General features: G+C 38.4%; 1 protein-coding gene across 2 annotated transcripts in view; it reads left to right on the top strand.

The window, feature by feature from the left end:
- The first annotated feature begins 422 nt into the window (after window positions 1-422).
- Aagab (alpha and gamma adaptin binding protein) overlaps window positions 423-14,785 on the top strand; it is a 49,884-nt gene continuing 35,521 nt past the window's right edge. For both annotated transcript variants that reach the window (XM_076848656.1, XM_076848655.2), the window contains exon 1: window positions 423-544. In XM_076848656.1, coding sequence (XP_076704771.1) covers window positions 472-544 — 73 coding nt within the window. In that variant the 5' untranslated portion in view covers window positions 423-471. The remainder of the gene's footprint in view (window positions 545-14,785) is intronic.

The following is a 14,785-nucleotide window of genomic DNA, read 5'->3' as shown; positions in this document are numbered from 1 at the left end:
GGTGGCTTTGGGTGGGCATTTTGGTGAAAACCTTCCTCCTTGGAGGTGGACTGAGGGCGGCGCCCCAAATATGTGGGAACTTGTGAACTGGCGCTGCTGGGCCTCGCTCGAAGTGTCGTAGCTGGGCAGAACTAAGGGAAGCCCGTTTCCCACCTGGACTAAGATGGATCCGATGGGGTCGTAGTTTTCAGTCCCCTGAGCCATGGTTAGGGCCGGGGAGGGCTACCTCCCTGCGGAGGCTCGGCCTCCAGCTGCAGAAACCTGTGGGGGCGGGGCGATCGTTCCCATGGCAACACCACGCACCGCCCGGCCAGCCCCATGCCAGCAGCCGAAGGTGGGTGAGGGTGGAGTCCGCGGCCGCTGCATTCCAAGAACGCGATCTTTCCCGTGAGTCTCCCCCGGGCGCCGGCGGCAGTGGTGCAGCCCAAGGCGGAAGTGGCTCCCGGACGGAACCGGCTTGCTAGCGCTGCTATGGCTGCGGGCGTCCCTTGTGCGCTAGTCACCAGCTGCTCTTCCACCTTCACGGGAGACCGGCTGGTCCAACGTGAGTAGTGAGGCACCTCGGCCGACCTCCAAAGCCCCCGAGCCTCGGGGGCGACCACCCAGGACCGCGGCCTCGTTCTGGGCCTTGTAGCCGCGGTGGGCCCTGGGCTCCTCCCCCGCGGGGCGATGCCGCGTCTCCCCAGGTGTCTGCCCTTTGCCCTTAAGCTTTCCTGCCGCCACCCGACCCACACTGCTTGCATTGTGGCTTTTTAAAGTGGGACTAATCCCTGCCCGCCCAGCCCATCTTTTGAGATGAACCTGAAGGTGTCTTGCAAATTGTGCTGAGTTGCACGAGTTTAAGGTGCTAGAATTGTTGTTGTTGTGATTTTTGTTGCTCTCTCTGCTGCTGAGGTACAGAGACGTTTCCTCTGAATGCTTGACTAGACGTATATAGGACTTGTTAGCTTTGCCCTCTCCACTTTTAGCAATTAACTGCCTTGCTTTCTTCTGAGGCGTGGATTCTCCACTAACATTAGTTGTGGAGTTCCGTACATCTTGTTTTACTTCTGGATCCTCGGCGTGGCTCTCAAACTAAGTAACTTTGTGTTTGTATTATGCGCACTCTTTGCCCATGCTGAGCGCACCACCGAGATTACACCCCCATTCCCCAAACTAACTTTTAAGGAAATCTTTTTAAACACGACCAATGTAGTTGTGAGACTACGGAACTGGATCATAGGCCAACTTATCACTAAAGGACTCTGTGAAGTTGAATCTGCATAATTCAAAATTTGTATTTTATATGTATGGTTTTGAATAAAAAACTGCCTCCTAGCTATATAATTGTGGGTAAGTCACTTGACCTCTGTCCTTGTTTTCCTACCTGTAAAATGAGGATAATTTTCACAAGACTTTGCTTTACCTCAGAGGTTGATATATTGTAAGCATTTCATAAATCTTAGGAATTGGTATGTTATCCCTCTCTTTTTTTTTCTGTGGGGGGGGGGGAGGAGGGTACCGGGAATTGAACTCAGGGCATTCTACCGGGAATTGAACTCAGGGCATTCTACCACTGAGCCACATCCTTAGCCCTATTTTGTATTTTATTTTTTATTTAATTAAATTTTTTATTTATATATGACAGCAGAATGCATTACAATTCTTATAACATACAGAGCACAATTTTTCATATCTCTGGTTGTATACAACGTATATTCACACCAATTCGTGTCTTCATTCATTTACTTTAGATAATAATGGCCATCACATTCCACCATCATTTCTAACCCCATGTTCCCTCCCTTCCCCTCCAACCTCTCTTATCTGGAGTTCCTCTATTCCTCCCATGCTCCCTTTCCCTACCCCACTATTTAGAGACAGCTTATCACTGAGTAGCTTAGTGCCTCGCCATTCCTGAGGCTGGCTTTGAATTCACCATCCTGCCTTCGCCTCCCAAGCCCCTGGGATTTCAGACATGCACCACTGTGCCAGGTATATGTTATCTCTCTAACCCTCAGTTTCCAATTCCCAGAATAGGGCTTATGAACGGGTGTTTTGAAGGACAGGTGATTCCACAGTTTGAAAGCACTTTGTAAACTGTAATCCATCATACAATTATAATTCTTCTCTACATCTGTCAAATGATAAAATTAGGTAAGATAGCCCTCCAGCACAAATATTCTGATTTAATTATTTGTGATCACTTAGAAAGTTCCTTGCTAGTTTAAAAATTTAATTATAACACTAAATGGTAACAAACTGTTCTAATTATGCCATTTCCTTATCTCTAAGCAGTGTTCCTCTCTTCCCTCTTATCCTTTTTTATGGTTTCATTGTAAAACAAATTTTACTCACTTAGTAAAATTTAATATGGAGAAAAGAAAATGTCAGCCAAGTTCATTATCCAAATACAAAGAATGAACTTGATTCAGTCTTCTTTCAACCCTTCTTTCCAATGCATAGTTCTAAAAGAAAAAAATAATTGTAATTACATTTCATATATAATTTTTATCCTGATTTTTTTCTTTTATTTGTAGTGCTGAGGATCCAACCCAGGGCTTTGGCCAGGCTAGGCGAGTGCTGAACTACTGAGCTATACACACAGCCCCTATCCTGGGATATTTTTTACATTCCATCAAAAATTAGTTTCCATTATGTAGTCATCTAGTGGATATACAAGTATTTGCTCAAGATTCTTAAGACTCTTGGCTTATTTAACTTTGCAAAAGACTTAAATGTGTTTGGATTTCCATTAGTGACAGATAAAAGTACTTTCAAAGACAGTCTCAGGATGGCTATAGAGCTGTCATATGCTTTAAAGATCAGAATTGGCAACCAGTGGTCTTTGCCTTAAAGGATCTGATGACTTGTAGTTCCCAGTTAGTAACATTTTACTTCCATGAAGTTGTTACAGAAGCCTAGGTAAGCTTCAGGGTCCTCAGCTGACCAGGTTCTGCCACTTTTTGCCTTGAGAGTCCAGAGACCTGAGTGATGATGAAGCCAGAAAAGAATTTATTATTCATTGTGGTCAGAGCCACACTGGGAAGCAAGGGGACTAGCATCCTACCCCTGTCGTTGGGGGTACTGACAAGAGCTTCAGGTTGGTAAAGGGAAAGGAACAAAAGGGGAGTGCGTGAGAAGTGTGCATAGTGAAGCAAACTTGTTCATACTATGTCATCTGGTTGATCATTATCTTGGGTCTGATTCTGCTGGGATGTCATTGCTTTAGGGGGCAATGGATTGCTCTTGCTTCAAAGAACAGCTTCAGTTCTTATCATGGGGTAATCCCTCCTGCCTAGGGGCAGTCCCATCATGGGCAAGCATCCAGGAATGCCTGCTGACTATTCCTGGTATCTTGAAAATATCTAGTTACTCTCATATCTTGGTGTCTTTAATCTTGACGGGGGATAAGGTAAGGTAAATGTAGTGACAAATTAATTAGTAAAATTATTTCTGTGAAATAATCCATTTTATTTCTGAATGTAAAATGTCTCAGGTAACTCCAATTCATGTTAAATTACATGACTTTTTCTTTCTGGCCTCGTTAAGGTTAATGTAGTGACAAAGTAAGAATAGTTAGTGTGCAGATTACTTGAGAAAGTAGTGCATCAAGAAGAGGAAACTTTTAGGGTCCTCCAATTTCTCTTCCTTTCAACATCTGATCTATTTTATCCATCAGTGGGGAATATTTCATAACCAAATAACCAAGTTTGTTAGAAATACTTAAAAGTAAGAATCAGTAGGTTTCTACTATGGATAAAATACTTGCGTGGACTTTGGGAGAAACTTTTATTTTTTCCATTTTTGTTACTCACAGGCCTTATTTTCAGTATTGTGGTGAGATATCATACATCAACTAAAAGAGGCTTTACTTATTACCTTATAGTGTTAGACTTTTAAAAGGAAACAAAGACTCAAGACACTTGGGGAGCTTGTGCAAGGGTATGTAGAGAGTGAGATCAAGTGTCTCTATTCTAGGGCCAGAGCTCCTTCCATCTCACATATATTTCATGCACATTTTACTTTTTTTTCTGGAAAAGTGTAATCTGATAAATAGTTATTAAACAGAGATGTTAGATGTGGTGATGCACACCTGTAATCCCAGCAGCTCAGGAGTCTAAGGCAGAAGGATTGCAAGTTGGAAGCAAACATGGTCACTTAGTGAGACCCTGTCTCAAAATAAAAAGTAAAAAGAACTGGGTGTGTAGCTCAGTGGTAGAGTATTCCTGGGTTTAATTTCTATACCACAAAACAAAGAAAAACAAAAACAAGACAGACAAAAAACCACAGAGCTAATCTCTGTTCCAGTTACTGCAGCTAAAATGATGACTGAGATACTATTCTTGCCCTCAAGAGGAATGTAGTGGAAATGTATAATCCATCTTTGAAAATGTTAAAATACAAGTATCTAAGTTTTAACATCTTACTCTTCTTCCACGGAAGGAGCTTTAGAGAGTCCCTGGAGATTTGTTTGGTTTTAATATAGGCTATTTGCTATAAGCTATAGGCAACTATAGGCTGTTTGCTTTCTACATCTGAACAAACATCCAGAAAGAACATCTGGAGCAAAATTTTTCTTTTAGTAAAATGTAGGTGTTTGCAGATCTTATAATAATAACAAACATCTATGTGTGTATCAGTACTCTTTCTGGAAGTGTATTTACATGATTTAATTGATCCTGTATTATAGTGAAGGCACATTAATTATTTCCATTTTACAATATGAAGAAGCTGTGGCTTGGAAATATAAGGTGACTTGCCCAAAGTATTCAGGTAGTAAGTTCTGGGGTATCTGTTCATATTTAGGATTTGTATAAATCGGAATGTGTGAATGAAATGTTTTGTGAACGTATGAATGAAATCCTTAGTAGTCAAAGCTATTTAAAGTGGTGGGTTTGGTGTAAGAAATGATAGAATTAACCCCTAAAAGAATGTTTTAAAATATCCTGTCATTACCACTTGGAATGGTTGAAATCTTAATTCTGATTGGATAGGAAAAAAAAAAAAACACCACAACTTTGCAGAAGATCTATATTAAATTAGAGCCGTATTTAGTATATTAAATATGCATTAAAAAGAGCATTATACTTGCATGATAATCTTTAGGTGTATCTGGATTTTTATTTTCTCAAGTAAACTCAAAGTAGAGTCATTTATTAATCATTCCTATATAAGATTAACATTAAAAAATAAAGGATTATTCCAGATATGAAATTCTATATTATTGTGTTTTGTATTTTTATGTTAGGTTATTTAATACTTCTTAACTTGACTCTGGCATTCTTAATTTTTTTGTGTTTATTTTTTGAAAACTTTAAGAAACAAGCCTCATTTTAAGTTTGTGGTAGACACTTGTATATTAGAAAAGTTAACTTTTTGAGTTTGAAATTCAGAAACATTTATCCATAGAAACAACCCTTTAGTCCTCAGGTTTCTAAAACTGCAGAATCAGAAAGCTCAATTATATAATGGATAAATTAAGTTTTAGAGAATTATACAGACAAAACCAGCCATCATTTATAACATTGCTTCTTTAGAAAACATGCCTTCTTTTATAGGACTGAAAGTCTGTTTCTAGGTCTGTCAGACTCCTGAATTTACAAAAAGTTCTTGAAGTAATTTACTGAGGAGAAAAGTCTTTATTGTATATATTTATTTATTATGGTGCTGGGGAATTGAACCCAGAGCCACATATATGCTAGGCAATCCCTCTAGCACTGAGTTACATCCCTGTCCCAGGAGAATATTTTTATTTAAAAAGTACAGGTTGTACAGCTTAGCCAACATTGTCTAACAGAATAGGGATAAGAGTTTGAGTCTTCTATTTTGCATTTTTCCAGCAGCTTCTGGGAAGTATTTTGAGTGGAGCCTTGTGGTATATTCTGGGAATAAATAACAGTTTTTGCTTAAACAAAGTTGTTCATTTTGTTGTGGGAAGAATCTGCCTTCAATTCAGTTGTAAATGTTCAAGTCTTTATTAAGTAGATAAAAGAAAGGCCAGCAAGGTCTACCACGAGGACCTAGAGTTGTCATCCCTGAATGATTCAGTAGGTGTTCACACTAAAGCACTGAGTTCAACTGGTAATAAGGTTGGAGGAACTGTTTTGTTTTTAGCTCTTATACTTCATATATTTAAAAATTTTCAATTAACATTAAGGCTTAAGATTTTTATGTTTATTTAAAAAAGGGGGTGGATGTTAAGACATTAACTTAAGGAGGGAAGCTTAAATACAAGTTCATTATCTCTCCAGACCCAAAGGGACTTAAAAACATTTCCATGTTATGTTCCAGTACATGTTTTTGTTTGTATGTGTGTGAAATTAAAGCTTAGGGAAGCTGTGGATTCCCAAAGTTGTTCACATTAAAGTCGGGGAGCCAAGATTCAGTTCCAGCTCCTCTGTACATGTGAAAATCAAGTTTTTGGCATCCCAAACTGTATATAGTCAAAGAAGAGGTAAGGAATAGGAAAAATTGCAGTAGATTTTACTGTTATAAATTTACATTTACCCTCTCATGGTTGTTGGAGATTTCACAGATGCAATATGATAAGTTAAATAATAAAGGAAAACATCTCTATTGGTATCCCGTGTGTTTCCTTCCTTATGGAGTACAGAATTTGACTTTTTAAGACTAATTTTTAAAAGATATTTTTGATGAATGAGATAATTATAAAGTACTGTCTTTCCAATAAATTGGGGGAGGGTAGAGAGGAGGAGGAGGAGAAATACCAGCGAAACTGATTATATATCAGTCATGTTGTACAAAACTATTTATGGTAGAGTATTGTATCATTCTGGAAGATTCTGAACATATCTAGACTCAAAACTTTATTTCTGGATCATTTAACTGATTTTCCTATGGCAAAAGGAAAAATATCTAGAAAGTATGCAGTGGTCATTTGGTTTAAACAACTTGCTGCCTTTTGCCCTATGTAATTCCTCAATAAATAATGACAATAAATAATGAAATAAAATCAGTTTTGTAAGGTTAAACTATGAAAATTGTTTTAAATTTGGCAATAATGGTAACTTGGATATGACGTATGGTATTCATGTTGGAGCCAGTGTACACATGTACCACAAATACATCTTTAATAATTACTTGTCCAGGAAGCAAGAGTGACGTTAAGTTAAGGTGGACCAGGACAGTTGTGAAACTCTTAGAACCTTTATAATGTTTTAGGTTCAGTAAAAACTTTAAATATTTAGAGTTTAATTTTCCAGACCTGATAGCTGGTTCTGCATGGAGGTAGAGAAGAGTGTGATCCTATGTTTTAGTCAGTTTTTTTGCTGCTGTGACCAAGAGACTTGACAACAATTTCAGAGAAGGAAAAGTTTATTTGGCTCTCTTTGTCTCAGCTCCCAGTGTATAGACTGCTACCTCTGTTGCTCTGTCCTGGAGGTGAGACCACATCCTGGTGGAAGGGTGTGGAGGAGGAAAGCAGATGAAGACATGACAGTCAGGAAGCAGAGAGAACCACCTTCCCTCATCATGCACACCCCCAGTGACCCACCTTCTCCAACCACACCCCACCTGCCTTCAGTTATCACCCAGTTAATCCATTCAAGTAGGTGAACGCACTGATTGAGTCAGTGCTCTCATGGCCCCATCATTTCGCCTGTAAACTTTCTTGCATTTTCTCACAAGTTTTTTAGGACACCTTATATCTAAACCCAACACTGTGCTTGGATTAAAATCCTGTGTTCTTAGAACAGAAATATGTGGATTTTTGGTGATAAGCAGCACTGTGATGCTGATGGAACTGAGCTTCCAATTGTCTGAATTCTGCCAGATCATACGGGATTTTTGTGGGGAGAAGAGTATCTGTGGATTGCGGGCTGAGTTCTGTTCTCTTCTTAGCCATCTGACTTAAGTAAGTCAGCTTCATTCCACAGTGATTTACTGAGTGTTGTTACATGTGCCGTTCATTATTCTGGAAATCTAAAATACATACCTCAGTCACCTACATCATTGGTAAAATGAGAGCATTTTCTCTAGACTTCCATGGTTTTTTAGTAGCCTCATGGAGATTATAATTAAATCCTGTTTTAATGTGTTTACAGAGTTGTGCCACCACTATTACAATGTGATTTTAGAACCTTTGTATCACCCCAGAAGGAAACCTGTGCCTATTTGCAGTCTCCTCATTCCCACCCTCTGCTCCAGGGCACCGTTAATGTATAGTACTTTTTTTGCCTTTTCTGGACATTTCATATAAATGGACTCGTATAATATGTGGTCTTTTGTGTCTAGTTTCTTTTAGCATAATGTTTTAGAGGTTCATCCATATTATAGCATGTACTTCATATTCCATTTCATGGATATGTTGTACCACATTGTGTTTATCCATTCAACAGTTGAGGGACATTTGGGCTGTTTCTACTTTCTGGCTATTATGAATAATGCTGTTGTGAACATTCTTGTACAACTTTATGTGTAGACATATGTTTTCATTTCTCTTGGGTAGATGCCTAGAAGTGGAATTGTTGGGTCATATGGTAAGTTTATATTTAATATTTTAAGAAGCTGCCAAACTGTCTCTCAGAGTGGCTGTACCATTTTACATTTCCATCAGCAATGTATTGAAGGTTGCAGTAACACTTGTTATTGTCTGCATTTTGATTGTAGCTCTTCTATTAAGTGTGAAGTATCTGATTGTGGTGTTGATTTGCCATTCCCTAATAACTGATGATATTGAGAATTATTCTGTGTGCATGTAGTCCATTCATTTCTTTTTTGATGGAAGGTCTATTCAATTTTTTTTGCCCATTTTTAATTTTTTTATCTTATTATTTTGAGAGTTCTTTATATCTTTGTATAATTTATATGGATTTATAATTTTCATTTTTTCCCAGTTTCTTATTTTGGTTTTGAAATGCAAGTCTTTAATTTTGACAAAGTCTGGCTTATCATTTTTTCTTTTTTCATGATCTTTTGTGTGTTGCCCAGCAATGATTTTGCCCCTCTTGAAGGCTTTTGGAGGCTGGGACTTTGGATTTGTTATCTTTTTGACATTTGCCAGTGGACCAAATGTGTTTTCAGACTTGAATACAGGGGCTACAGTGTAAATATTCTTCATGAAACTTACTCTGTTTTGGAAAATTCATCTTGGACATGCTTTTCTTTCAGAGTAAATTAGTGTCTGCTGCAGAAGTTGTCATTCTGAGTAGATGTTGAGATTTCTTGTAAGATTTTATTGTGATGTTGATTTGTTTATGAGAAATTACCATTTGAATATAAAAATATTTCATGTCACAATTTTCCTGGTTAGGTTTTATACAGTCATTTTTCCAGAAAACTAACATTCATAGATTATTTTCAAAGTACCTAAGATTAATTGCCAAATAATTTTTATGGCTAATAATCAAAAAAGGCATGAGATAGATTATATCAGAAATAGATTTTATCAGTTCAAGTAGTTATGGTGCCAGCTGTAATGACTAGTTCTGGTTCTATGAGAAAGACTAAAACTAACTTTGCATTCCAGAACTCCACAAGGTTTCTCCTTTAGATCAGTGTTTCTCAGCTTCCACACTGTTGACATTTGGGGTCAGTTGTGGGGCTATCTTGGTCATTGTAGAATGTTGAGCAGTTTCTTGGCCTCTATTCAGTTAGATGTGAGTAGCATCTCCCTACTTGTGACAATTAAAAAAATAAAAAAACCCTAAAACTCAAATGCTGGCTTGTGGCTTTTTGGGAGGCAAAATCATATACTCACAGAGAATCACTGCTTTAGATATGTATGTAGAACTACAATTTTGAATAGGTAATAGTAATAGAATTCAAAGAAGTTTCCTCTCCTTCCCCAAATTGGGTCAGAATTGTCCAGGGCATGTGCCATTGGAGTTGAAAGTGATCTTTGCAGACAACCCATAAAACTTAGAGGCTGATAGTTTCTGCTTGACCATCATAGAACATTACATGGTGTTCTCTCTCCCTCCTATGAGTGTCTTCACATTCTTGTTTACGTATTTCTCCTTAGGTTGTGAGATCCTCCAAAAGGCAAGCGGAGACCATATTATACATGCTTACACACATATTTATTTTAAAATGAAGCTGAGGACCAATCCCAGATGACTATTGGGAGAAAGTAAACTTGAAGAAAAGAAAAAGGACTGAATTCTAGATAGGGAAGAGGGGAGGGAAGGTAAGGGAAGAGGCAAGGGATTAGCAAGAATGGTGGAATATGATGAACATTATTATCCAAAGTACATGTATGAAGACACGAATTGGGTGTCAAACTATTTTATATATAAATAGAGATATGAAAAATCGTGGTATATATATGTAATAAGAATTGTAATGCAAAAAAAGTACATGTATAAAGACATGAATTGGTATGAACATACTTTATATACAAAGATATGAAAAATTGTGCTGTATATGTATAATAAGAATTGTAATGAATTCCGCTGTTGTATTTAAAAAAATAAAAATCAATATTAAAAAAAAAAAGAAAAAGGACTGGGTTGGATTTCCTCTGCTTCAACTTTTGAAACTTTTCCACTGTAATACACTGTGTTATAAAAAGCCCAAGAGCCTGTGGAAATGTAACCAAAGAGAAGGGGTGTGTCAGAGAGAGGTAGTGAAGTGTTGTAAGCAAAGCAGAATCTCTGTACTCTTGCTTAGTCAGTGTGTGCTGCTCTATCTCAATCTAGTTATACTTCCCCCAGCAAATCAGTGCTGCTCCAGCTATTGACCTGTCCCAAAGACTGAAACACTGTGTGTACTTTCCCCCAGAAGCTGGGCTATGGTTACCCAGGGACTCCCAGTTAGGAATTTCCTGGCATTTGCTGTGTAAAGTGCCAATTCTTTTTTTTTAATAAATAAACATGGCTGCTTGGAGGGGCAGCTACTTTTTTTTTTAATATTTATTTATTTATTTTTTAGTTTTCGGCGGACACAACATCTTTGTTTGTATGTGGTGCTGAGGATTGAACCCGGGCCGCACGCATGCCAGGCAAGCACGCTACCGCTTGAGCCACATCCCCAGCCCGTAAAGTGCCAATTCTAACATTGCAGTTTTAACCTTCAAATGCCACGCAGGCTTCCAGGGCCTTTACTTTGCAGCATGGTGGTCTGCTCTTAGTCTGTGGGAGTCATCTATTGGTTACAATAACTGCTGCAAAGCATTCCGCAAAGCACCATCTACACCTGTCCTGCTATGACAGTCTCATGAATTGGGAATGATGGCAGAGAACTAGTAACTAACTGGTTGCAGAAACATGGCCCTGTTATGGTTTTTTAAAGGCTTTTTACTTCAATGGTTAATAAAAAGCCTGGGTTTTGTTCTTTTCCCCCTGCATCATATTTTACTCAGTTCTTTCATAATGGCTACTTCTCCCTTCAGCTGACATCCAACTCTACTGCTTTTTACAATTTCCCTACTTGCTTTTCCTTTGTCAGTTTAAGCCGGGACAATGGAAAAGAAAAACTGGCGAAGGCATATTTTAGGGGGTGATTGGGACTGGAAGAGAGAGGCTGGAGCAACTTGAAGGAAGGGTTTTTCTTGGTTATACTGTTTTCTACTAACCCTCTTCAGCGAGGTCCTCACCTACCCAGGAGTCAGGAGTATGTCACGCATCAACAAACAAGGGGAGAAGGAATGTACCTTACTGAGGCCCTTCTCTGTGCTCAGCACCTATCCTTTCTTACTCCTTTTCACTGAATCACAACTGTTTTTGAGGAGTGTTTTTGTCTCCCTTAGAGGGATGGGACATAGGACTTGCCAAGGGCCAACATTCCCATGCAGGTCTGTCTAACCCTGGGTCTGGGCTGCTGTTTTCTGTGGCCTTTTTCCCTTCTGATTAGTGCTGTCTTCACAGAGGGGAGGCAGAGCAACTTTGTGTCTTCAGGAGAGTAGATCCCATGAAAGACACTTGTAAAGGGAGTGGGGTGTTGTGATCCTTGGCAGTAAAAGCAATTTCAGTTTGAAAAAGAATGAAACTAACTTTGTATTCTCAGAAGAGTGCTGTTTTTCTGGAAAGATCATCTTGATTTACGGTGGAAACTGTCTTCCCTCAGAACATAGGAAATATGATTAACCGCTGGACAGCTTCTCTTTACAAAGCTCTTGATTAGTTAAGTGTACATTAGTTCTGTTGGGATTAAAAGTGTTCTTAATTATTTTATTGCTAAAGGAGATGTGAAAAATCCAAACACAGTATCAATATACTTAGTTTAAAATGCACTTGTCATTTTTGGCTGAAGTGCTGCAAGGACAGAGGAGGGGTAAAATAAGAGGGGTATGTGTGTGTGTGTTTGTTTATGCATGCACAGGAAAGTGGATATTTGTGGTGGTTTGGAGAATTTACCTTAAGTCTGCTTCCTTATTCATGATAAAAACCTCTTATTGAATATGAACAATCAAAAGCTTAGCTGCCTCTTTTCTTTGGTTTGCTTACCAAATTGGCACTCTCTTGAAAGGAATATGAGGCTAAACAGGAACAGGACAAAGTTGGGCAAGAGGAAGAAGGAAGTGTTGGGTTACTAAACTGAAATGTTGCGTTGGCATACAGCTCCCTTCAAATCCTGTGTACGTTTCTTTTCAATAACTTATTCTGTGGCATCATAGGGGAAATAAATTCACCAAGGAAGCAGGAAGATAGGAGATGCTGGATAATTAATGACTGTAGAAGAACAGTTTCTCAAACAGGGAAAGAGGTTTATATTTGCATTTAGAACTGGGGGAAAGATCTACACTTGCTACTAGAACTGGGTGGAAATGTAACTTGTTACATAAAAGCACTGCAAATTAACTACTTTAAGCTGTGAAACCAAGTGTGTAATAAGAGACCTGGCAATTAATCACCTAGTGTTTGTCTCTTAACAAATTATGTATTACCGCTCCACTAGGTGGCTGCCAACAGTGGGAATGAGACAGGCTGACTTCCACCAGGAGAGTGAGGCCGTTTTTTTAATTGATTTGTATGTGGTAGGAAGGACAAATCAAAATTCAGTACAAAAATGAAGGGCAAGGAAGGGAGATCATAGCACGTTTCTCTAGGAAGTCAGTGTGGTAACAACAAACCGTAGAAAGCACAGCAAACCTCGAAAATCATTGGAACTCCTTTGACATAAATAACTGAATGCCATAAACAGTTTTCTTATGGGTTAATTGTCCTGAGGGTTCATTTGTAATGGTACCTCCATTTTGGATATTGTTTTTAGTGGCCCTAAAAGGACAGAGGATACTCTAGGTCCAAGGGTTAGTTTTCACTGTGTCAGACATTTGAGAGTGATCCAGTTCATATGTTGAGTATTGTAACCAGGTGGTGCAGTAGGAAAGAGCACTGATGACCTGACACTGGTTTTAGGCTCTGCTCCTTTTAGGCAAGTGGTTTCTTTTTTCTGACCCTCAGTTTTCTCATCTGGGAAATGAGTGAGTTATACTAGCTGATCTCAAAATTTAGCCATGTGCACAAGCATTTGGTGATTTTGTTTTAATTTGGGAAAGAATAAATTTGTTAAGCATTTGAAGCTAAATAAAAAAGATAAGGGAGGAAAATGATACTTAATGTAGACATTTACATTTACATTTTTACAATTAAACTCTACATTAAGATATTGATAATGGGAATTAGAATGAGCCAGTCTTCACTCCTCTCTCCCTGGTTCTAATATGGCACACAGATGTGATAATAAAGTCCATATGCAGCTTCACTCAAAGTATCTGATTAGACATAAAATGTTAAAAACGAAAAAAAATCTGATAAGTGAATTGAGCTATCAACTTATTTTAGGCAGCACAGAGAATAAAACAAAACCCACCCAGCTACTAAAATGTGGAGTTCATTTTCCCAATTTATTGGTTCTATTTCCATGTGGGTTTAAAGAAAGGAGAAAGCACTGCTGCTTTTTTTCTTCTTATTCTGTTTTTCTTTTAAGACTTTATTTATTTATTTTAAAAAGCTTTATTGAGATATAATTCACAAGCTGTGTAGTTCACCCACTTAAAGTGTACCATGCAGTGCTTCTTAGTGTGCTCACAGAGCTGTACAGCCTCCACTATGGTCATTTTAGAGCATTTCATCTCCCCAGAAAGAAATTCCATGACAATTAGTAATCATTCTCTACCACCCTCCATCTTCTCTTTCCTAGCTCTAGTCTCAGGCAGATTGGTCTATCTTCTGTCTCTGTTTACCTATTCTGGGCTTTTTTTTCTTCTGAACATTCATCCTACCTAACTGTAATTATATACCCTTTAACCAACATCTCCCAGGCACCCCTTCCCTCCCCACCACCTCAACTTCTGGTATCCATCATTATACTCTCCTCTTCTATGAGATCAACCTTTTTAGATTGCACATGTGAATGAGTTCATGCGGTGCTTGTCTCTTTGTGCCTAACTTATTTCAAACAGTGATCTTCAGATTCATCCACATTGTCTCAGTGCCAGGATTTCATTTTTTCTATGGCTGAATAGTACTCCATTGTGTATAGGTATTGTAATACATAAAATTTTTGTATTAAGAAATGGCTTGTTAAGTATCATGGAAAATTTAGACAATATGAAAGTGAAATTTTAAGAGCTCTGCATGACATTAGTTTGTTCTTTTGTATTTTAAGCATTCATAAGACAACCATCTTTAATAGACCTAAATATTCTAAATTATAGTACGTAATTCACCCCTGGGTTCAATCCCCAGTACCCCAGAACAAAAAAACCCAAAAACATAGTTTATGCTTTTTTTTTTTCCGCTACTCTCCTTGGTTTACTTTGCCCTCTTCCATATGTGCTATTATCAGTATATCATGATTTGAGTGCTGCCTGTGTGGTATTTGGCACTCAGAAACACGCCAC

Source organism: Callospermophilus lateralis, chromosome 3 (assembly GCF_048772815.1).
Source record: "Callospermophilus lateralis isolate mCalLat2 chromosome 3, mCalLat2.hap1, whole genome shotgun sequence".
Taxonomy (NCBI): Eukaryota; Metazoa; Chordata; class Mammalia; order Rodentia; family Sciuridae; genus Callospermophilus; species Callospermophilus lateralis.
The sequence above is the reverse complement of the archived record's forward strand: the minus strand, read 5'-3'. Positions and strand labels throughout refer to the sequence as shown.